Here is a 25177-nt window from a genome sequence, read left to right on the forward strand (position 1 = left end):
TATGAAGTTTTCTGCAACACATTCTGACACACAATTTACAATTTTATTTCTCACACATAAGGTCCTTATTAACTTAGCTATATCTCCCAATACAGACAGCCCAATTATACACGCGTACTAAATAAAAATTGATCCTTAATCACATTTCGATAAGGTCCAATTTATCATAACTATAAACCATTATTATCATAACTGGGCAATGAAAACTAGATATTAGCACTAAGAGTTAAGGTGCATTTTTCATTGTTGCTTGGATGTAGTAAAATCCTTTGTGTTTGTATAATGCAGATGCTCCCGCGCATCTCACGGCAGCGGGCGGAAATCTTAATGGATCCTGGAACCCGAACTAACGATGGGATCCATCGATCCAATATTGTGTAGGTTTAGGAATGCACAGACAGGGACTTGTGAAATTCAAAATCCAAAATAATAATTACGTATTATTAATACGAGTACAATTGGATATTTTTGTAATCTCATCAAGTGATCTACACAAAGAAACTTCTAAGTACACGCGTTCGGATAATTAAAATTAAAATAACATTATCATATTTGCCAGAATTATAATTACCTAGACAAATGCAAATTATTTACTATCTTGGTATTAGGAAAAAAAATTAAGTCAAAATTCTAGAACCTGTGTCCCCGTCGCACTGTTATTGTACAATAAAGGCCTTTATTTAATTGGCAAAATTGTACTTACTAGTATTGTATTTTCTCTGATCGTCATGTCTCAACGTTCTTAGTTCTACATGTCATTACTCTGGCATATTTGCTCAGACGCTCGGCCGACATCATCAACTAGAAACTGAAATTCGCACAACATGCATAACTTGGAACGTAATAACACATTCTTCTGCGCCCTTTATTACAATTTTTAATATAGTTACAGCCGAATAGTGAAACGACATTTAAATATGTAACGCCTCTTAAGACGAGTCGTCGCTTAAACGCTAAAAACAATTAAACATTTCACGTCTATCATATCAAAAGTGTTTATTATTCGTGTAAAAATCCACCCTTTTAAACTTTACCAAAATTTGGAATTTAGCTGCTTTAAAGTACTACCGAATTACGCAACTGCCTGGGCGCAGAATTAAAAAAACCTTCCGTACTCTCACACACAAGAGACAATTGTAGTCTTTCAAAAAGGATTTAAGGACAGACAACTAAAAAATTAAATAATGTAGTTTATTCATTTTAAGCAACGCATCAGTGATAATGTAATTAATTTTATTTGACTATGATTAAATTAATGTAAAATTGCATTTTACGGCTAGTTGTGTACCGTACTTATTAAAATCCAACCAAACGATCAGATTCATTCTAGTCATATTTCAAAGGTCAAAGTCAAAGTTCCAATAGTCAAATTTAATGGAGACCTGTCATAAAGGTGGGAATATACAAATATTCTGTGCTATAATCAGAATTGTTTTTATATTTATCAACCACTAGCTGTTGTTCGCGACTATGCCCGCATGAGATAAAAAAAATAAAGGCAGATAAATTATGTTTCTAACGGTGAAAGAATTTGTTAAATCGGCCCAGTAGTTTTTGAGTTATTTCAATACATACAAAAATCCAAAAACCCAAATCTTTCCTCTTTATATTATAGAATCATCTATATCTATACTAATATTAGTATAGATAGAACTAACTCTGTTACAAGAAAACTTACAAAATAACATAGAGTGCTAGTAAATTATTGTTAAGATTTTTAGACAAAGATGATGCTATGGTAACTAATTTAATCTTGGCAACGCTGCAATATTTCGTATAAATGGGGCAACTTTTAATGGAAATCATTTCGCCATTCGTCCGAGAACTATCAATTTGTTGGTTGGTGACAACGGAACGTGACATTCGAGTCCGGGAACACTGGACACGGCTCGCGACCAAAATTTAACGTTCAGAAATGAATTTCTACGCCCAAATCCGCGTCAGCCGTTTAATGCCAATATTAAACGGTTTTTTTTTCTAATTCATTTTACTATAGCACGATTTCCATCTTTTTTACGTCGCTTGGGTGACAAAAGCCGATAAAAAACTAACTCGGACCGAATAAAAACTGTTTCAGATAATGTGCGGTTGATTTCCACCTTAAGTAAAGGGATTAGAGTTTAAAATCCAATGTGCCGGTTGCAAGATTAATATGTTACGAAGTGGGTCTTGGTCGTTCGCTTCTTTACGCCGAAGTTGAGAAAAACTGTTAGTTTGAAAAAGTGTTTTTGTATCGGCACGTGCCCTCCGATTTGATAGAATTTGAATATTGAGTGTTTTGTCAAAGATTGTTTCGGTGCACTGTAATTATTGTATTATGCACAACCTTTTGCATTATAGTGGAATGTTCATTGCATTTTTAACGAAGTAAATATCAATATTGAATATTACATTTTTATGTTCACTAGCAGTTTCCGTGCGGCTTCATCCGCATGAAATTATGAAAATTTCATTTTATTGTTTACATTTGTCAAATTATCAATAGCAAATGTCAAAATAACATGACATGACATGACAAACCTTAGTAATCTTGCTTCCTTGTTCTTGGCAGCAACTTATGGGGTTTTGATCCAAAATATTTACCCCCTAAGTTTAATGACGTGAAAATAAATAGCCTAAAGCGTGACGTAAGTTTAGGGCTTTTTATTAAAATAAGAATTATTCAAAAATATGCTGTAATTGCTGACATCTTAAGCAACAAAGAAGTGTGTGTTTACGCTTTATTCTAATAGTATAGATTAAAAGTAAATCTCTTGTGTTATCCGGACATCTATTGTCTATTGTTGTTATTTTTTATTAAAACATATTTAGTTTTGATGTTTATGAGTACTGTTTGGTTCTTTAATCTAAGCTTAATGTTTTACCTAATCGAAACGTCCCTTATACGGTATTAACCACGCCTCCTGTGTCACATAGCAGCTACTGGTTTCAAATTGAAATTAATTTTCCCCGTACGTTAGGTTGGAGACACACCAGTGTAATGAGCCTTCGCCGTTATTTATCCTCTCTCTATAATTATCCAGTTTTAATAATTTACAGGTAATAATTAACTTCCTTAATGCTTGTATATGTATTATAACAGGATTTTAGTGGTTTAACAATATACCAAGATATGAAACGTAATCAATAGAAATTAATTTTAATTTCCATACATCGTAAAAAAAAATCGAATCTTTAATATCATTTTTTTCTCATAAATATAACCGTATAAATCATAAAGTAATTTCTTATACTAAAATAATTCGAATATTTAAAACTTTAAACTTCAATAGTAGTTAGTGTGCCACAAGCCTATAACTCAATTACAACATTAGCATAATTTGATATTAATTTAGCTTACTGCTTCCGCATTATCACGTCGACTGATTGATTCAATAAACGATACAGACAACGGAATTCCATTCGGATATGTGGTATATAATTGAATTTTAAATATCTTTGTAAATATAGAGAAAATCACTATAATAATTAACTTCCAAACTACTAAACAGGTCTAAAAGTTGGAACACAGATTACAGATTGGAATCTCAAATGGGGTGCTATTTTTTTTAAATCTACTTAAAGACAGAAGTAATATATCTGCTTGATGTCATTTGACTTTGAAACAGCGTGATTTCGTTCTTAAGTATACCGAAATTCGTGTTAAAATTGTAGTTACAATTATAACGATACTTTACTTACTATACTATACTTTCGGCCGCGACTCCGTCAGCGTGTAATTAAAAAAACAAAAGTGAGTAGCTTATGTGTTCTTCCAGACTATCCTCTACATCTATACCAAATTTCATTTCTAACAAACATCCATCTGTCTAAACTTTCGCATTTATAATGTTAGTATGATTAATTCGATTTTGATTGTGCTGTGTACAAACTTTACTATAGGAAGTTATTGTATTTATTTAAGATGTTTGCTTAAAGTTATTTGCTGCAAAATATATTATCTGTACAATTTCATGGGTAATCACAGGCTCCTAACCGCAACCTTGTACCGATGCAATTATGTATATCATAAACAAGGTCAATTATAATCAAAATCTGCACAGATTATCGTCAAATATCGCAACACTGGCTGATTATAAACGATTGCTTTATCTCGATTTATGAATATTGTAATGTTTCAAAATAAAAAAAATAACCATTCGGAACTCTGCGACTCGGTGTCGAATCATGAGATTTAGTAACATTGCCGCTTGATTTCTCGCTGTTTACCTAGATTATTCGGATTTTTTATCTATATCACTGGTTGCGCCATTTTAACGCATGGCCGCGGATGACATTGACGGGCGACTTTTTGCCGCCAAAATGTTAACTAACGGAGGTCGCCGTGGAAAACTTCAAGTGCGACGATTTTCTGTGATGTAATTAAATATTATTCAAATACCGTTTTTATTAAATAGGTCAAGTTTTCTAATTAATGAAAATATCTCGTATTTAGAAGCATCACAACCGCTACCAACAGCAGTCTGCGTCAAAATCACAATAATCAAATAGGTGTAAAATACCACGGTCGATATGTCTCAAAACATGTATCATTGCAATTAAAACTCACAAGCAGCATGACAATGATGCACAACTTGTGGTAGTTATGTCTGGAACCTATGAAACCTAAAACAAACCGATAACAAGAGCAGTCAAGCGCGAAAAAACTAATTAATAATATGCAAATATACGATTTAAATTCCCGATGTCTGCTAAAACGTCTATCAACTATTACTGAATTTATTTTGGACGGTTTTTTTACTGCAATATAATTTTATCAATACTTGTTCGTATTGAACTTTTATTAAAATAAAAAAATGACAAGTAAACAAAATTCAGGTTTTCGTAATCGTTTCGTAACAAAAAAAAAACAATACGCACATTTTACATTTGAACAATAATTGTTAAACATAATTATGTAACTTAGTAAAGACCTTTATTTACATTTCATCTACGTTTGACACGTGACTGACACGAAAGGTTTTCGAATAGTATTCGACAGAAAGGTTAAACAATTTTCATCTTATCCGCTAGCAGCTTTACAAATGACTCCTCTTCCCAATAACACCGAACAGCACGTCTCTTACTGTGACTTAACGTGTGACGTCATAAAATCAGCAAAGTGTCAGCGCACAAGTCCTACTTCTTACTAATTAGTTGGATAGATATTTGTTATAGTTTGTAGCCTAACGACTGAATGGATCTCAATGATTTTTTTCAAATATGTAGAGGATAGTCTTTAAGAACACATAAGCTACTTATTTCTGTTTTTTTTAGCTCCATGAGACAGGGTCTCGAACGAAAACTAGTATGTTAATATATTTAATACGTAATTAGTGGTAAAATTTCAAAACAATTGTATGAAAATTTAACTTGTAAAAGGAAATGTTATGTTCAGTTATAAAATTGTTTAACAATAAAATCAAAATAGTACATCGTATTATGTAAGTTTTTTCCTTCAAATGTATTAAACCGGTCGGGTATTCGCGATCGCGCACATTTAGTTAGAAAACATGTGTAGCTGCTCAATTAAAGCATAAAATCAGATTCTGGAATGCCAATAATACCTTAAGCGAGCTAAATATAAAAACCAGTACGGGAATAGTCACGCCTTGTAATACCTTTGGTTTTTTTTGTTAGAAAAAATCCAGAAATGGAAAAAATTAGTACCCTGCCTCAGCTAACGTCAAATATCTGTACAAAAAAGGATTGTGTTCAAGTAATGTAGATAGAATTTTATAGTCTACGATCTAATTGGATTAGAAAAATGTCAAAATCATTGACCATTGATTTATTCATTACAAAGTAAATATAATTAATGACGACTATTTAACACATAAACATTATCATACTGTTACTTTTTTATGTTACCGGATATTTTATCAAAATTTCGTCAACACAAAAAGTATGAAAACAGCAATTCATTTTAGACCTCTCCCTTCTAAAACGCTTTCGCAAATTAATCTGCGTCACGCAAAAACTACGCCTTATTAGAGGAAATCCCCACAGCCCTAAGGACAAACCCTAATATGCTTAGATAAACCTTCCTATGCCCGCGATTTATAATAATTTTAGGTCAACAAAAACTCAACATCGGTCGACGGTTTTTGTCGCCCTCCCTTTTTATGCGTAAGAAAATTTTGGTGTTGATTTTAAGGAAATAATGTCTGCTCTACATGCTTTCATACTACTTTTGAACACATAACTTGCTAAACATATTAGATTTTGTTACAAAAAAGTATTTCTTGTTTATGTTTTACGCAAATTAGAGATAATATGTAAAAGAATTGCTAACTTTCCAATATTAGCCCATCATTCTAATTACATTTGAAATTCAAACATATTCTAGTGTGCCATTTTACGCCATGAAAACTTTAATTTGCCTTCAAAATAGACAAATAGATCTTGAGTTGGGTCATTGCAATTTTTCTCAGCTTTATAAGGGTCGGTACAATATGCCACGGTGGACAGGCCCCTTTTAATAACCACATTAATCCTTTGACCCCTTCTGTCAAATCCGTGGTAACCTTTCGGATAACTTGTCTAATCTTGACATTGATATGTAAATACTCCAAACGTATGGGTTCTCTTAAATTCGATTGTTTATACTTCATTATTATTTCTCTAACATCTTTACTAATGCTTGGTTTTACTTGTTTACCTACTTTAAGCGGAATATTCAGCATAATGCTCTGTGTACCTTTATCTGATTGGCATATGGGAGTCAAAATTTAACGGAATTAACCAGGTACCGGGTGGAGATAGACGTGGGAGGAAAAAGACCATATCGGATCCAACGGACTTTCGGATCCCGAAAAGCGCTAGCGACCCTACAGAGTGGGGTCTGCTGGCGTCCTCCGACCACGAGGTTGGTGGATCGAAACTGGACGTTGAGACAATCATTCAAGTCATAAAACAAAAGACGAACTATTTTAATTTGTGATTTTATCGATTATTTAAATCTATTTTAATTAGAATATGACAATGCAGATTGTCTTAAAAGTCCTTTATCGTTCGTATAGTTGTCAACTCGTGTTGTTAGCATTTCTGTTGTTTAATTACCCTCAGCTTTTTGTATTTTCTTTTGTTTGTTAACGTGCATCCATTAGTATTATTACAGTTGTACTAATAGTTTCTTCATTTTGTGTTCTTGTAATGTAGTAGGTTGTTTATGCTTACATTTAGTGCTTCATTGGTTTCGTTCCCGTTCAACTATTTCCCGTCTACTATTGAGGTGCCTAATACTTTGATTTAACACAGATTCCTCTTCGGCGAATCGATCCTTCACGAAGTCCTATTAAAAGTCAACCACCACCTCGAATTTCCAGCATCATGCCATTAAGTAGTGCTTCAAACTTTAATTATGTTCTGGCTGTGACCAATCGCGTTCGTGTCTCACATTTTCTGTCAAGTCATTCGACGTGCTACCGAATCTTATAGCTCTTGTAAACATATACACTTTAAATCTGCCATAAGTCAATTCTGAATTTCATCTTTATTTACATCCAGTTATAGTTCAAAATCGTTCGATCGCACTATCTTAGTTTCTTTATAATTCTGCTTCCTGATAAGCAGTATTCGACGAGCCACATCTGTAACCGATGATGTAATTTCAACTCTATTCGCTATTATTTAAAGATTATAATTGTACGAATGCGTCCATAAAATTGGTTTGTGACGTTGAAATTGAGTCATGTTCCGTCGGCCATAGAATCCGGTGCCCGAAGGAACGTGGCCCAAAGTTTCATTGTTGGATGTTGAATAAAACCTATCGGTAGGATGACGAGACGGTTTCAACTCAGAAACTAATTTGGTATAACACAATGAATATCACCGAAACAGCCTTTTGAGCGCGCAGTGAGCGCCGGCGTGCCTTAATAGACGAGGTCTGTTGGCACGTGTAGCTTATACCTAGACAAATTCGATACAATGTCTATCAAATCAGTTATGCAATAAAGGCTTCATTGCTTACACGCAATAAGAAATAAAATAGCATATATACATTTCACGGATGTTAGCCGCATTACAAATTACCTTGGCATTGACTTACCATTTACAAATTTTGGTAGTGTATAAGTTATAAGTATGATTATTTTGATCGGACGGATGATTTTAAGGAAGTAATGCTAATTAAGGCTCTTAACAATTGCCGCAAAGTTAGTATCCTGCCTTTATGTCGGTTCCTCGTTGAAACTCGTAAAAAACATCGTTGTTTCACTCAGAACGAGCACAATTTGTTCCAGTTGCCCTCGGATGTTGTTCAAGGGCAAACGCGCGTTGCGATGAGCCTGATGAATTTTAACTTAGAATAATGGATGCTGGTTTATACCTCCTTTTATTAACTGAGCACTCTTTTATATTAATCACCAAACAATATTTATTTCTAAAACGTCGCAGAGTTTGTGTCACTGTGTTTTTATGTATTTTAATGACTGCATGGCATACCGTGTGTTTTAAATATAGACCCCTGAATTTACCTATTTATAGTACCCGTTATACATACACGTAACTAGATTACTACAGTAAATAATATACTCACTATCATTATTTTTAATTCCAGGTGTTCGGTTCGAAGGCTGACCTACAACTACACACGCAGATCCATTTGCGCGAAGCGAAGCCGTACCGCTGCACCCAGTGTCCAAAGGCGTTCGCGAACTCGTCGTACCTAGCACAGCACTCGCGAATCCACCTCGGCATCAAGCCGTACCGCTGCGAGATCTGCCAGCGCAAGTTTACCCAACTATCGCATCTCCAGCAGCACATCCGCACGCACACTGGTGACAAGCCCTACCGATGCACGCAGATCGGCTGCACGAAGGCTTTCTCCCAGCTCTCCAACTTGCAGAGCCACAGCCGTTGCCACCAGACCGACAAACCCTTTAAGTGCAACTCCTGTTATAAATGCTTTACACACGAGAAGGATCTGCTCGAGCACATTCCTAAACACAAAGAGTCGAAGCATTTGAAGACGCACATCTGTCAGTATTGCGGCAAGAGCTACACGCAGGAGACGTACTTAAGTAAGCACATGAACAAACATGCAGAGAGAGCGGACAAGCGGCCCCCAATATCTGCACTCGGCTTGAGCGGCCTGAATCGGTCCCTAGCAGCAGCGGCGCCGACCGCGGCACCTTTCGGAGAGCACCCCTACTGGCCCAAGGTGAGCCCGGACTCGGCGGCGCATATGTCAGACGAGAGCGGGTACCACCAGCAGCGAGAGAGCGATGACCATCATGAGCAGCAGCTGCAGCAGCAGCGCGCGCTGTTCGCGCAGCACGACGGTCAGGACGACCGTATCCAACCTCCCGTCTCTTCCGCCGCCAACTCCGCCTTCACGCCCATCAACTCGATGGCGCCACACCTCAATGGCCTGTCGCATCACAGCGCCCTGCCGACGCGGCCGTACCTCTACGACCCTCTACACTTCCAGCAGGGCAAGCAGCAGCCAAACTCTTTCCCCAACCAGTTGATATCGCTTCATCAAATTCGGAATTACGCACACCAGCCGTCGGCGCTGCTGCCAGCCGAGCACATCCTTCCGCACTCCTTGGCGCACAAAGACAAACAGTAAACTTGCCCTTTTATCTGTAGGCGTACCTACATTATAGTACTTATGATGGTATTACTAGTATTTAAAAAAAATATGAAATATTATTAACAAAAAAAATTTAGAATCTCTCTATCGGACACTGGTATTATAAATGTATGAAATACAAAAACTCGTTTATCGTTAGTGAGAGACACGTTCAATGTTTTTAGACTTTAATCAAAATTGTGTATGAATACTCTGAATTTTTGTCGATTAGATGACGATTGTAATCGAGACTAAATTGTGATTTTAAATAAAAGAAACTTTTGTACCCTTTATTAACTAGTTCTTCGTGTGAAGGCGAAACATTTAAATCGGAAAGGATCCTTTATAGAACTAGGGAATAAATGGTACAAAGCGTATCCTAAAAGCCTGTACGCAAATGAAATCTTTGAAGCATAATTCAAATAGCATAATACAATACTAAATTACTACCTAACTGGTTTGTGATTGTGTTTTTCTTTATTTTATAGTGGCACCTTTAATTAAATTATCGTCGTTTAGATACGGTGTCATAAAATTCAGAGTTCCTGATATTATTGTTATCGATATATAAAATTCCACTTGACATCACTAGTACTATATTTGTTTCTGTTGCATTTCGTCGTACACGTTTAGTGTGTATTGCTGACAGCAGAGGGTCTAACACGAATATTTGCGAGAAAGTATACATAACGTCATCGACAAAAATTCTACGAGTATTAAAATTTAAAGTACACAAATGTTGTTGACGTTACAAATAATTTGTCACAAATATTCGTGCTAGATCCCAGATCTCTCGTCTCATCACATTTGCACTCAGTTCCTACTTAGATCGAATAATTCCTTTTTTATTTAGCTGTATTCAAAATCACTCTATGAATTATTTGGTTTCTTTAATTCTAGAAAATATAGTCTTCCTTCAGAATCGCAATTGTAACTTTTAAAATCATCTTCCTTGATTTTGGAGGTCGAATGTATTTTTTATTAGCATTTGTATATTTGTAACCATCGATGAGTGGCCAAAATAGCTTATTAATTTCTACCTGCAGGAGAAAACGCACGTTTGTACATATTGTGTAAATATAACAATTCATTTTGAGGAAATTTGAAAACTTATTGACATTTATTTTTCAATTTAAGTCTTCAAAGCTTATGCTCAATTTTATTAGACGTAAGAATCTCGTCTGGGGCCTGATATTCGGAATTTTAGGATCCGTGCAATTCAAGAATTTTTTTCTTTATCTACCCGCAGTAAAGAATCATTTTTGAATTGTAATTTTTTTGATGATTTTAATCAATTTGTACTTAAAATGTTTCCGTTGACGGTTGAATATAATTTTGTATACGAAATTTTTTTTGTTGATTATATCTAAATGTGGAGAGGTTTAGAAAAAATTGTGATAGGAAACGGATGTGGGTGAAAATGTTCGAATGTCCTTTCTAAATTAATTTGCTATACATTTAAGTTTAAATTTGTTAGGTTGTGGTTATATGTGATCCGGACTTGGGTTCCGTAAGTAAGCCGTCTGTTGTCACGTCACAAAGTTAGCCAAATGCTAATTTAAGCTATCGTTTAACGTTTTTGTTGTTCTCAACTTGTATCTACGGCAATATTTTATCTTCCGAATTTTTTTAGAGTAACGTATTGGGGAGTTTATTGTATTATATGATCATGACAAGCCAAGTTTTTTTTATCCAAATTTTTTTTGTCTTTCGGTTGTAAGGGAAATTAGAATCGCCAATATCTCTCTATTGTAAGTAGAAATGTGATATTGTAATTTGATTTTTTTTTAGTTAAGTGTAAACTTATTGCTATGTTTAAATACAATATTTTTGTAAGTAATTTTCGTTTTTAATATAGTTTCGCTTTATCTAGGCGTTCTCGTTTAAGATTATAGATCAAAGTGAACGGAGTTTTTTGTTACTTAAAATCAATTAAAAATTAATTACAACTATGCCAAGAACAAACTCTTTTATTTATAAACCCTATCCTTTTATTAAAATACTATAAATTTTAATTGGTTACATCCAAATCTTTCAAATTACTTCAGTAAAAATATTACTTTTGATAACGTGTGAAATCAAATTAATTTAAAATTTCCCTTAAAAATTGGTTTCAAATGTTATTTTTTTCTACTAGGATTCGACGACATGTGAGTAAATATAATAAAATAGTTTGGTACAAGTATATCGGAAGTATCAATTTTCAAACTAAACTAACTATAGTCAGGGAAATCAGAGACATCTATTGCCATAATACTAAAACTATTTACGCACATCAAGAAAACATTACCTACATAATGTTACTATAAATAATTTTAATTCAACAAATATTACATAAAGTATACAAGAAAATACAGAATGTTAAAGAAATGTAAAAATTGAAATATTTTCATTAGGCAGCGACATCTATCGATAAATATTTAAATTTATTTTAATGTATTCATATAAAACCAAACAAGTAAATAAAAAAAAATTATGAACTTTTCTCTTTATTTAGTAACAGTCGCAAAAATATAATAAATACTTAAAATAGGTATTTACAAATAATACGGGGTCGTTTTACCTACGCAGGAAAACCATACAAACCATCCAAAAATTAGAAAGCAAATTTAATTTTACTCTTAACAAAATATGAAAAAGATACACCCTGTAAAGTATGGCTATAGACAAATATTAGATTTTTCACAGTGAGTTAATAAAATATTAATGAATGAAAATTAAAAAATGTAACAATTGTCAAGCCTCGATTCAAGAAATGATCTAATTCGTATTTTCTTACAAAACGGTTTTTTTCATAAAAAATCGTCAAAGAAATGATAATAAAATAAATAGAATTTGGACATTCCTAGAAGTACAGGATGTATCTTTTTGCTTAAAAATAATGGGGAATAATAATTTTCAGTTAAAATTTATATGTATTGTCATTTAGTCGCCCTAAATACTAAACGAGAATCATATAAAATTTGATAAATATGCAAAAATGTTAAAACTATATACTAAAGACGTCACAACACTGAAAGAAGACAAAAGACACATAAAGAAACAAAAAAAAAACAAAGAAGCACAAATCACAAAAGATTAAATTAAAAAAATATTCGGTATCGAGAGATCAATTCCGATGTTATTAAAAAAGTAATTTTATAAGTTATTTTTTAAAGTTGTTCAAATAATAATAAAAAATTTTTATAAAAATATTATTACATGACTTCCAAGTACTTTCGCGTCATGACAATTTAGACTTTTAGATTGATTTTTGAAAAAAAAAATAGTAAGATTTTTTTTATTATTTTATACGTTTACGATGCTACGTTTTCTTAAAACATGACTAGAAACATACTAGAACCGAACAAAACCATAAGCACCGCACAATATTCCCGTGATTTATCTACGTTAGTACAGTTTCCTTTCCCAGTATTACCCCACTTTTACAATCATTTTATACTCGGCACTAACATACTGTTATCTCTCTTATCCTGTGAGAAAAAAGGGACAACAATATTTTCTAAGGGTGTGTCGACAGTGGAAAAATTAGAAAAAAATACATAGAAACCGCGACTTTTTTAAATCTATTAAATTTCGATAAGTATACTTATATTTAACTTACATTTGACAAACTATAATGTACTTAAGTTGACAGCATGCTTAAATTATAATATTGATTACAATTTATTATATCAAAATACAGAAAAAAACGACAACACAATTTATATATGTAAGACACTGAAAAATACTTCTTTTTTGATAAATAGACAGCATGCGTGCAGTAAAAATTCATTTAGTGATAGGGAAAAAAGGTTTTTTATTTTTATTTTTGGAGAAAACCTAAATTTTTACCTAGATCACTTGATTTCCAAAAAAAAAAAATCAAAAACCAAAAAATCTCAAAAAATGTTGAATTGAAAAATATCTTTCTAGCACCCATGCCGTCCGTTTTTTAGTTTTAGACTTCGACCTTGTAGGGGGAGCCGGGGATGTGCTCCTCCCCCCACTTGACGATGACGATGTACTCCCCCCGGTCGCGCACCACGTACCAGCACTCGTAGTTGTTCTTGCCCTTGTGCTTCAGCTGGACCTCGTCGCACGGACCCTTGGGCCCGTAGATACCCACATACAGGATGTTATTACCTAAAACAAGGAAGTAGAGTATAGAGCACATTTAAAAAAAGTATGTATTTAATTGCACTGGTATCGAGGTTTTCAAATATTTCGATGGCTTGGAACAAGAGTCGTTTCTCAACACATGTAAGGTAAAGCGAGGAGTACAGTAGGGCGAGAGCGCTACGGAGGAAACACATGACCTCGAGTCACCAAGATATTTGGAAGGATGTATGTATGCTTTAATTCCATTAATCTAGATTGTTCAATAACTTCCGAATATATCTATATGGTCTGGACAAAATAAAGTGAGAAAGATAAAATACTTAAACAAATACACAACGCCACGTGCGAGAATTAACTGCGATGTCTTCGTCTTTGACTAACTATCTGCCGCGATTTCATTTGGGTGAAATTAAAAAATCTAAAGTAAGTAGTCTACGTGTTCTCCCATACTTTGCTCTACATCTTTAGGAAATCACATCGCGATCCGTTCAGCAGTTTAGGCTACAAACTCCGACAAACATTCATCCACCATCTTCTTACCAGCATCTCCGGCGTGTACGGTGAACTGATTGTGTTTGTTGAGGTACGCTTTCTTGAGGCCCATGCCCTTGCTGGTCACTTTGGTGGCGTCGGACTTGAAGTGCGGCAACACCGGCCCCTGCTTCTGCGCCGCCTTCGACACCTTCTGCACTGTCTCCACTGTCACTGACGACGTCTCCTGGGCACCGATCTCCGCTAAGTTCTCACCTGAATGGAGAAATATTAAATTATAAATAAAATGAAACTATAACGGAAAATTACAACGACTTAATAATAAAGGCCACGCTTTAACTCTAGAATTTATTTTTTTTTTAAATCTCAGATTGTAAGCGGTGCTTATGAAGCGAAGTGTTTTAAATTCGTTTTAGTATTTGGTCGTTATTTTAGCATCTAATATAGTAAATAGACTGGTAAATTCTAATAAATTATGAACTTTTACTGTAATTCTTCTTCTGAATGTTGTGAAAGAATTAGTAAAATGTGAACATACCAGTGGCTTCAACCTTGAAGGGCGAGCCGACGATGTGGTGGCCATTGTACTTGATGCTCATGTAGTAGAAGCCGGGAGACAAGGGCGTGTAGCGCACCTGGGATGAACATTAATTAGGTACTATATCATCAACATCATCAGCTCACTATACGTCCTCACTGAGGGGGAGACTACCCTAATAAGGGTCGACTAGGCCATAGTAACCACGCTACACTGCGGGTTGACTTCAAACATATCTTTGAATTTCTTCGCCGACTTATGCAGGCATCACGATGTTACCTTTACCATAAGAATGTCGGTTAAATTATGTACATATTAAAACTAATTAAATAATATCGTACTAAATATAGATAGTTAAGAAGTTACACAGATAAGAAATAAAAATGCCTAACCTCATCTATTAATTTTAACTATTCTATCTTTAAAAACTAGTTTATAATAGTAGACCAATCGTGGCCAGTGGTATGAACAATGTCTGTTTTCATTGGAGCAGCTGAAAGCGGTAATAAAATTAGCAACTAGTCGTTTTGAAAAGGACTTTTATAGTCTAACTAGCTTTCGGCCGCGTCTCCATCTGTGTGGAATTAAATAAAAACAAAAGTGTTGTTCCAGACTATCCTCTATATCTATAAATTTCATCAAAATCCTTTGAGCAGTTTAGGCTACAAACTCTAACAAACATCCATCCATCTAAACTTTCGCATTTATAATATTAAGTATACAGTATGTTATTGCGAATCCTGCTACAAGGCTGCTAACGAAAACGTCATTGGGTCTCAGTCAACTAGTTTGGAGTTTCTTAAGTTAATGAGGCTGTAAGTCTTCTGTATGATAAATAAATAAAATAAACATCATAAGATACCTTGTATCCTTCTTCAACATCAGTGCAGTCCATGGCGACGCGCGAAGGCCCGTCCATGGTGACGGCGAGGATGCCCGCGCCCGCATTGCACGTGTCGATGATCAGGTCCGTCTTCGCTCCTGACAGGGCAATTGTACCAAATGTATGAAGTAATTCAACGTTGTAAAGAAGAAGGTAAGACGATAATACTCACCAGTTTTAACAGCTCCTAGACCGGGACCATGTGCATGCACTGCTGCGGGGTCCGCATCGTCCTTTCCGACCTGATTTTGATAAACAGATTATTATAAAAGTTTACAATTTTTGATAGGATAACGCAAAGCATTATCATGTGCACAAATATGTTTTCACCCGCGACTCCGTCCGCGTGGAATTCAAAAAACAAAAGTAAGCAGACTATGTATTCTTCCAGACTATCCTCTATATCTATTTTAAATTTAATCTAGATCTATTCAGCAGCTTAGGCGGTAAACTCTAACAAACCATCCATCTGAACTTTCTCGTTTATGATAGCAAAATGTTACTCACAGATAATTTTGAAAAATAAATTTTTAATCGATCCAGAATCTTTAAGCTTATTCAATGCGAGCAATCAAATCAATAGTCTTTATAACTAGATAAAAAAATTGTTACCTTGATCCTGAGCGGTGAGGCGGGGATATGTACACCGTTGAACTTGACGTTGATGTTATGCACACCATTCTCCCGCGGCATGAACCTGATGGAGTACTGGTCGCCGTCGATGTTCTGAATGAAGCAGTCATCCGTCTTTCCGGATGGGGAGATCACCTACAACAAACGAGAGATTATATAATAATGCATACATGAGTTTACATTATCTACTACTGCCTCATAAAAATATAGGTGTGAAGAGTTTTGCTATTTCGTCTTGCGTGCGCATACCTGGAACTAAACTATCGCACAACTGTTTAGTCTAGCTTTGATTCCAAAGCTTATATGGAGGTGCGCACTACTCGATTTTTAGTTGTACAAATAAACAGTTGAATTGACTGCGAAACAATCGAAAATCGCACAACAGCTGTGCGATAGTTGGTTTGGAGTGTGCCCATTCCTGGAGTTATCTTCTGTCAAAACTTTTAAATTACTATAATTCTAATTCCAACGATGAATACAAATACTATTATATGATTAGTTTAATTCATTCTTCTTGTAGTTCTTCAAATTAAATGAAGGAAACCACGACACATTCGATAAAAAAATGTATTTCTAATGTAAACAACGCGTGAAAATAAAACGTTCTGTATGAAACTAGTTTCGTGGAAAGTTGTAAGTTGTAACATTAATTTTTATAACGCATCACGATACTTCGCTACACTTCGGTCCACTTCGTATTCATCTCGTAGCGAGCTGTTATCAAATATTGAGAAGACGTGTGATTTATTCGCGCTCCGGACACGCGCTCGGTCAGTTTTATTACATTTTTTGTTTAAGGAAAAAATTGGGGTAAGCCATGTGCTTCGTTTATTTGTTTTGAGTTAGTAAACTACCTACTTTCAGAATAATGCCACTTAACAGGAAATTCAAGTTTGATAATTAGTTTTGTGTGTTGAAAATAGCCGCTGAAAACTTTGTTGGAAATCAAAACATTGTTTTAATAATAAAAATAAGTTAAGGTTCAATACTTAAGCAAAAAGGCATCGCTTAGTTAAAACTAAGAATAAAGTAGATAATTACTATAAGCTACCAAATATACAAAACTACCAGTTGCTCGCGACTTCGCTCGCGTGAAATTAAAAAATATAGCCTGTGTTACAAATAAATTACCTTTCTAACGGTGAAAGAATTTTTAAAATCGGCCTAGTAGTTTTTGAGTTATTTAAATAAATACAAAAATCCAAAATCCTATCCTCTTTATAATATTAGTATAGATATTATTTTTAATTATGTTTAGTATAAAATTGTAATAAAATAACATTAAAGACTTCTTTAATAACAAAATAACCAACATTAAATTCCTAAATCATAAATATTATCTGCAAGGAGTTTAGTTTTATCAACTGAATTCTTTTTCATAGAAGACCATCGATCATAAAGTACCGTTCACACAACCGGACGGCGTCATGTTCACACGATAAATCAAACTGACCCCTCCGGCTCACTGGATATTGGCAGACATATTGAACGCGTGTGATTCGCAACCAGGATTATAAGAGCACCTTTGAATAAACTATCGCACAACTGTTGTTTGATTGTCGATTGTCTCGTAGCCCATTCAACTGTTTAGTTGCACTAAAAATCGAGTAGTGTGCGCTCCATATAAGGTCATAGGTATCAAAGCTGTACCAAACATTCGTGGAATAGTTTAGTCAAAGTAGTGCGCGCACTCTAAGACTTTGAATCTCCAAATAACTATATAATAGAACAATTATCCAACTATGAATAAATGTACAAATTCTTATGCAACAAATAATACTGACGATAGTTGAAGTTCATAACAGATATACGTTTTCTCCAGTATGTGAGTCCTTATGATTTAAGTCAACAAAAAAAAATCACCATCCCTATGCCCTTTGAGGGTGCTTAATTAATCCACAATAGGCATTTGAGAGTATTTAGACAACAGAAAATGTTTACATTCGAGCTAGGAGTCTTTATTTCTATTGTAATTGACGATACTTTCTAAACATTACAAAAAATTATTACGAATGTTGCTATATTTTAGAAGTTAAAAGATCTCGGCTTATCCTCAAAATCCATAAGTGATATTTAGGTAAGTGAAAACCAAAATAACTCACCCTGCCATCAAGACTGCCTTTAGCACCGTTCAGTCTGATATAGAATTGAGTTGGCTTGTCGACTTGCGCGGAGTCCGGGAACTGAGCGACTTCTAGAAGATGCGCATCGCCCACAGCAGGAGAGATGTACACCTTGAACGGAGAATCCGGGATATGCTGCTCGTTGAACTTCAAACCAATGCGGTATTCACCTGGAGAAGATATAACATGGTTAACGACAACAAATCTAGTAAAAAATTAACGTTACGTATGTTCTTAGAGTAAAGTAAGGATATTACATGTTAGTTAAATACGTACATTAGTACGTAAATAATGGGCGATTTCCCAGTACCGTTTAACTATTCGTTAGTTTTTGATTCAATAACTTCATGAAATCCGTTTTTGAAGAATGTAGTTTGAATTTTACGCCGTTGAAACATATGTCATTCTAACACTAATAATTCACTTGTTATTTATTTATTTAATGATAAAATAAATGGTAACTTCAGAAACCCTGCATATTAATTTCACATGAGAAGTTGAGTCGGATACAATTTAAGGTATCGACTGTTCTTAAAGGGATGTGGAATAGAAAAAGAAGGCAGTCCTAGAGAGATCATGTCTAGAAGTTTCTGCCATCGATATCGACATCGTGTAGTCTGAAAGAACACATAGGCCAATTTTGTTTTTTTTTTTATTCCAAGTGGGCAGAGCCGCGAGCGAAAGCTAGTAATGTTTAAAAAACAAATATACAGAAGAGATAGAGATAGTGTCAAAACTAATTGCTATGTCTTCAAACGTCCCGACAGATGGAACCGGTAGCGACATTTCAACTAAGTCTTATCCCTCACAGAATCCCGACAAATGCAACAATAAATTCACCCGTTGCCTTAAAAACCCGACGAAATTGGACGAAAAACTAAATTTGAATCGAATGAAAAAACAGCACGGCCGCGGAGATGTCAATCTGAATAAAGAACTAACGAAGTAAGCAATATTTCTTCGTGTGCCATGTCGCAAGGAAATTTGATTTTTTTTGTTTTTTTTTTTATTTTTTCATCGTCTTTCTTCAATAAACAGTTGCTCCGTGGTGGCCGTTATGTTGCGGATTTATTTACATTCAAATAATTCTCTTGTAGTTCACGTTTTTGTAAGCGAAGAAAAAAACAGTTGTTATTTTTTTAATCGTTTGTTTCTGTTGCTATTAACATGGCCAATAGTACTGTTACCAATTACAATTTAATACATACAAAATCATTATAAAGTTATGTAGAAAGAGATATATTAAAAGTTGTCGAATAATGTTAAGCGCCAATAGCCTAATAGTTTAGGGTACGGACTACCGATCTTGCGGTCGAGGGTTCGAATCCCGCCATTCGACTATTGTCATGAACCATATCCTAGCACAAGCCTAGAGCTTAGTTGGAATGGTTAATGGCAATAGTAACTTTTTTGCAATGTACAGAATATGATCGATAGAAAAAACTATCGACTCGACAAACTTAAAATCAACGAATTTCAAAACCATCGTTGTTTTTTTTAAATTTCTTCAATTAGCTAGTTACTTGTTATCGATTTGAATCATGTCAATTGTGTCCGTAACAGATGATGTTGTCGTTTAACCTTAAACTAAAGTTAACAAAAGACAGTGTGACTTGACATTACAAATAATGATGTAGGCCTTATTTAAATATTGTCAGTGTTGACAAAGTTCGATGGCCGGGATCTTTTTTCTTGTTAAAACTTTTTACAGACGAAAAACATTCGGCAGTGTTTTTATGAATGTTTGCAGGTGCATTGTGTAATACTTTCTTAAGCCGCACGTGGATTTTATTTAGTTACATAACTTTTAATTTAATTTGGTTATAATTTTCTACTAAATAAGCTTGCATTAGATTTTAACCACGCTAGTCCATGATCCCAACTAAAGTGGCGGCGATGTGGTCAAAAGAAAAGGCTTAGTTTAGTGAATCACACTAATATTATAAATGCGATGGATGGATGGATGTTTGTTAGAGTTTGTAGCCTAAACGGCTGAACGGATTTCTATGAAATTTGGTATAGATGTAGAGGACAGTCCGAAAGAAGACATAGGCTACTCACTTTTGTTTTTTTTTAATTCCACGCGGACGGTGTCCCGGGCGTAAGCTAGTTACTGCTAAGGCCAAAACATACATTTGTATTGTAAACTTGACGTGTGTAGGCAAGACTGAGAACTGTACAGTTTTACTGATAGTAAATTTTTGTGGACTTTAATATGTCTATTTCTACAGCCCGGTACAAAAGTTCAGGTCTCTAACTGGTATTAACAATATTCCTTTTAACGTAGGCAGGTCTTTCTATATTTAAACATTTTTGGTACCTTACAAATCGTAAGATGCCGAAAGAAGAAATAAAATTCACAAAAGTCGCCTCTGAAATTAAAGATACAATAACAACGGAATACCTGTCGCCTAACTTTAGTATCTATCTAAAACTTAAGTCATTATAAGTCGAGAATAACTTAGAAAATTTCTAATCTGGATACACTTATGAAGTATCTTTCGGCAAAAAGGCACCGCTTCTTTGTCGGATGCTGGGTGACTTTTTTGCAAAGTCAAACACAATGGGCCTCGGGACAAATTCGGTTTAGGGCCCGCATTCCCGGCTTCTGGTGTTTAAGAGTCATTTTAATTGACTGCCCGTTGGATATAATCGTTGTGATAAAAAAAGGAGTTTTGGAAGTCTCGAAAGGAACAACGCGCTATGATGGAATGTTGGCACGAACGGGTTTTTGGACGAACGACTCCCGCATTTCGCTTCCAGCCTAGTTCATTTGACGATTGACCGATTGATTGTTATGATTTACGCAAACTTCGATAAAGCTACTTATGTTCAAAAGAATTAATTTTAGATAGATATATACACAACTGTTTAGTCTCGCTTTGCGACGAGAGATGCGCACACTACTCGATTTTAATTGTGCAACTAAACGGTTGAATTGGCTGCGAAACAATCGACAATCGCACAACAGTTGTGCGATAGTTTAGTCAAAGGCGTGCATCCCGCTCTTAATGCACAGTTACACAATAGAATATAAGTTAACGTACTGCCATACTCATGTAGAAATTTATAGTGCGTGGTTAGACTCATCTTACGATTTGATAGAAATTAATTTCGTAAGAACAATATACCCTTAAATCTTACTCCTCACGTAGGTAATCAGTAGTATACAATCCCATGATATAGATTTCGTGTATAACTTCCATACAAGTTAGAAATAACAATAGCTATAAGGCTCTACAGCCTACCTAAGAAAATATCCTGGCCTGAACTTCAATCGCATTTATTACATCACCTTTTAATGCAGGATTAATTCTAGAATTTCCACAACATGCTGGGTTTTCCTATTCCCGGTCAAGGCTATAACAGATGAGCACAATGTATGTATAAAATTCAAATAATAACTGAACAATATTTTCCATTGTTTGCAGTCTTCTATCATTTAGATTTAGTTCCACGATAATTAAAAAAAAAAAACAGATATCTTTAAAATGAAGAAGAATATAGCAAATGGATATAAAATAAACTATTTAATAACTTCCAGTATAATTATAATGCATTTTAGAACAATTAATGCCGTCAGCTGTTTATAATCGCGATTTAAGTCGTTAGGGTGGGCAACATTAGGTTTGCAGATGTGTTATTTGCATTGTTAAATGTTGCCATATAATGACTGTTTTAAATTACGTCTTGCGTCTGAGTTACAAATCAACTAAGTATTCAAGAAGTGTAAATTAACTACGGTCTCTTAGCTATTATTCTTGGAGTGATGTTAAAGGAATTTTAGGTCTAGAGAATGGTCTTTAAAACACAGTAATCATCAAGTAAATATAACAAAATATTATGTATATTAGCTTGTAAGTGTCCAGCTAGAACACTAGCAAAGTTTAGTTAACGCTTATCCGGGCTCTCAAAATTGATCGAAACATTTGCAGCTGATTTACGTTAGATGGTTCCGATTTTTATCTTATCTAGTAATTCATTAGTATTACAACGGAGTAAAACTCAAGTTATGTTCGGAAACGCATTTCATGAAGTAATCGAATCAAAACAGTAGCGAATGGTTAAAAGAAACTGGGAAATCGGCTATTGTTCGATTTGTAGGAAAACTTGACAAATGTACATCAAAAGGAGAATAAAACGCATAACAAATACGCAGTATGGTTTAAATTTAAAAAGAAAACAAAAACAAAAGGAATAAATTCATCGCATTGTTGATATTTGATTGTATAAATCTTGCCTTTCTATAACATTCCGAATACTTGAATTGATTTCATCCGCTATCAACGTATTTCATACGAGAACGTATCGTAAATTCTGACAGCGGTCAGTCAATACGGAATTGCGACAGCCATTATCACTTTTTCCGAAAAAAAAAAGCACGAGGCTATGTGGTCATTTGCGAGGCAAAAGTAAAAAAAAAGAAAACAAATTTAAAAAATCGAACTGTCAAAATGGTTCGCAGTAAATTCTGCCGTCGCTGGAAGGAAGGCGGTCGCGATTGGACGGTCAGTAGGGAAGGCGTGGTCGAGTCAGAAACGGGTTGATTTATTTATGAAGTGCATTTTATTCATATATGTTGGTATATGTTGGACGAACAGCGCCAACAAGCAGGCGCTGGAATGATATGCATCGCGTAGCATTTGCGTAATTAAATTTACATACCATATGTAGGACGTTGGTATTAAATGTTGCTGAAGAATCCAATTTAATCGATAAAATAATTAAGAAAAAAAAAAATGTTTAACAACTAGTTAAATATACCGCAGTATTGTCGAAGAATGCGATTATTTCTGGAATTTGGTCAAAGAGCAAAAATTTTTTGAAATTCAACTAATTTCTGATTAAAAAACAATAGCAAAATACATTGCTCTTTGAAATTTTTTTATCGATTTAGAACACAATTGAATTTTGTCACTAAAGCTTAAAGTATCAAAGTAACTGACATTTTTAACACGTAAAAACGTTGGTAGTTAAAATTAAATATTTATACAATTCGAAGTCAAGTGTAAGCCGGTAGCGTGTTTGATCAAACATTTGTGAAAAGCCAACATAAATAACTTTGCATAGTCGTTTTTGTTGGTATTGTTTAACCAACGCGTGACCGTGTTTTTATTTTAAAATAGGACACACCTATGGGAATAGATTCATTTTAATTTCTAACTTAGAATTATCATTGAATAACGTACAGTCAGCGAAAAAGAGAGGTTTTCATTATTGGCTTATGAAGTCCAGCCGTCCACAAACACCTAAAATACTTTTGGATTTTAATCGTACTGCTACTTAACTCTTAGTGTAAATTTAGTTAAAAACCATTCTAAAGTAGTGTGTCAAAGTGCTGAAAAAATTACTCTATGTGTGATAGTTAAAACTTTCCTAAAACTCTGTAAAACCTTTTATCTATATCTATACTATTACAATAAAGCGTAAACACACACTTCTTTGTTGCCTAAGATGTCAACAATCACAGCATGTTTTTGAATGATTCTTTTTTTAATAAAAAGCCCTACACTTACGTCATGCTTTAGACTATATATTTTCACGCCATTAAACTTAGGGTGTAAATATTTTGGATAAAACCCTAATGTGGGAAAGAGACCATAAGTTGTTGCCAACATTAAGTAAGCAAGGTTGCTATGGTTTGACATCATGTCATGTCATTTTGACATTTGCTTTTGAGAATTTGACAAATGTAAACAATAAAATAAAATTTTCACAATTTCACGCGAATGAAGCCGTACGGTAACAGCTAGTCTTTACTAATATTTTAAACAAGAAAGATTTGTATTTTTGTATACATTGAAATGACTCAAAAACTACTGGGCCGATTTTAAAAATTCTTTCACCGTTGGAAAGATAACTTATCTATGAGTAATGTAGGCTATATTTATTTCTATTTCACGCGAGCGAAATCGCGAGCAATGCGTAATAAACGAAATACTGAAACTGAATTTTTCGTTTTCTATGTTTCGTTGTTGAAGATTCGTCGCCTTATCATTTCAGGTGATGTTACACATTTAAATAACGTTTTAATATTGGGCCGTATGAACACTAAATAGCACATACAACTTACCAGGTTCGTCGACCTTGTAGGAGACATCGCAGGAGCCATCCTTCCTGTCTTTGAAGTCGATGTCGGCCTTGCTGGGCCCCTCCAGCGAGATGGCGAGCTGGCCCGCGCCGGCCTCGCGCGTCCACACGTTGAACTCGTTGAGGCGGCCCGCCTCGCCGCGCTCCAGCCCCGCGCCGCCCGCCTTCACCAGGTGCGCGCCCGAGTCGCGCAGCGGGCCCACCGTGAACTGGAACGGAGATCCTGGAACGTGCGTTACATCCATACATTACTGATCTACATAAATACCGTATGAATCAAAGTTTTTTTTTTAAATTACAATCAGTTTTAGTCAAACTATAAGCAGATATTATGTGTTCTATAAAGATTACCACTATTCACTAAAAGAAATAAAAAAAGAACTGTTAATTTTCACTGTATTGCTGTATTCGGTATATTAAAGTGATCATATGACTCTGGATACGTTCTTTATTCTTATACTAGTTGTCGCCCGCGACATCCGCGCGCAATTCAAGAAAATCAAATGAAAGTAGCTTATGTTTTCTTCCAGACTATTCTCTACATCTATGACAAATTTCATCGAAATCCGTTCAGCCGTTTAGGTCACAAAGTCTAACAAACTTTTCACTCAAAAAAATAAAAAAGGAAAACTGGTAACAATTTCCACTATATAGCAGTATTCTTAATATTACATTGGTAAAACTCTGGATTAGTCTATTTTTGTGTTCAGAACTTGCCTCAAATGCCTTACTTAAATTGTCTCATTATACATATAGTTTTT

The 25177-nt window shown here is 34.7% G+C and overlaps 2 protein-coding genes across 11 annotated transcripts in view; one reads left to right on the forward strand and one right to left on the reverse strand.

The window, feature by feature from the left end:
- Positions 1–10949, forward strand: part of LOC106111359 (zinc finger protein rotund) — a 133028-nt gene extending 122079 nt beyond the window's left edge. For all 4 annotated transcript variants that reach the window (XM_013293403.1, XM_013293404.1, XM_013293406.1 and 1 more), the window contains one exon: positions 8540–10949. In XM_013293403.1, the coding sequence (XP_013148857.1) occupies positions 8540–9553 (1014 nt within the window). In that variant the 3' untranslated portion in view covers positions 9554–10949. The remainder of the gene's footprint in view (positions 1–8539) is intronic.
- A 1117-nt stretch (positions 10950–12066) lies between these two features.
- The window catches only part of LOC106111457 (filamin-A), a 59144-nt gene continuing 46033 nt past the window's right edge, over positions 12067–25177 (reverse strand). For 4 of the 7 annotated variants that reach the window (XM_013293572.1, XM_013293574.1, XM_013293573.1 and 1 more), the window contains exons 12-19: positions 24400–24639; positions 18306–18496; positions 16183–16338; positions 15743–15812; positions 15550–15668; positions 14688–14784; positions 14198–14404; positions 12744–13681 (exon numbers count right to left, since the gene is read on the reverse strand). In XM_013293572.1, the coding sequence (XP_013149026.1) occupies positions 13497–13681; positions 14198–14404; positions 14688–14784; positions 15550–15668; positions 15743–15812; positions 16183–16338; positions 18306–18496; positions 24400–24639 (1265 nt within the window). In that variant the 3' untranslated portion in view covers positions 12744–13496. Of the gene's footprint in view, positions 13682–14197; positions 14405–14687; positions 14785–15549; positions 15669–15742; positions 15813–16182; positions 16339–18305; positions 18497–24399; positions 24640–25177 lie in introns of all 7 variants that reach the window. The other 3 variants (XM_013293569.1, XM_013293568.1, XM_013293567.1) reach the window with 1 other exon arrangement.

Source organism: Papilio polytes, unplaced genomic scaffold (genome assembly GCF_000836215.1).
Source record: "Papilio polytes unplaced genomic scaffold, Ppol_1.0 DF824169.1, whole genome shotgun sequence".
Taxonomy (NCBI): domain Eukaryota; kingdom Metazoa; phylum Arthropoda; class Insecta; order Lepidoptera; family Papilionidae; genus Papilio; species Papilio polytes.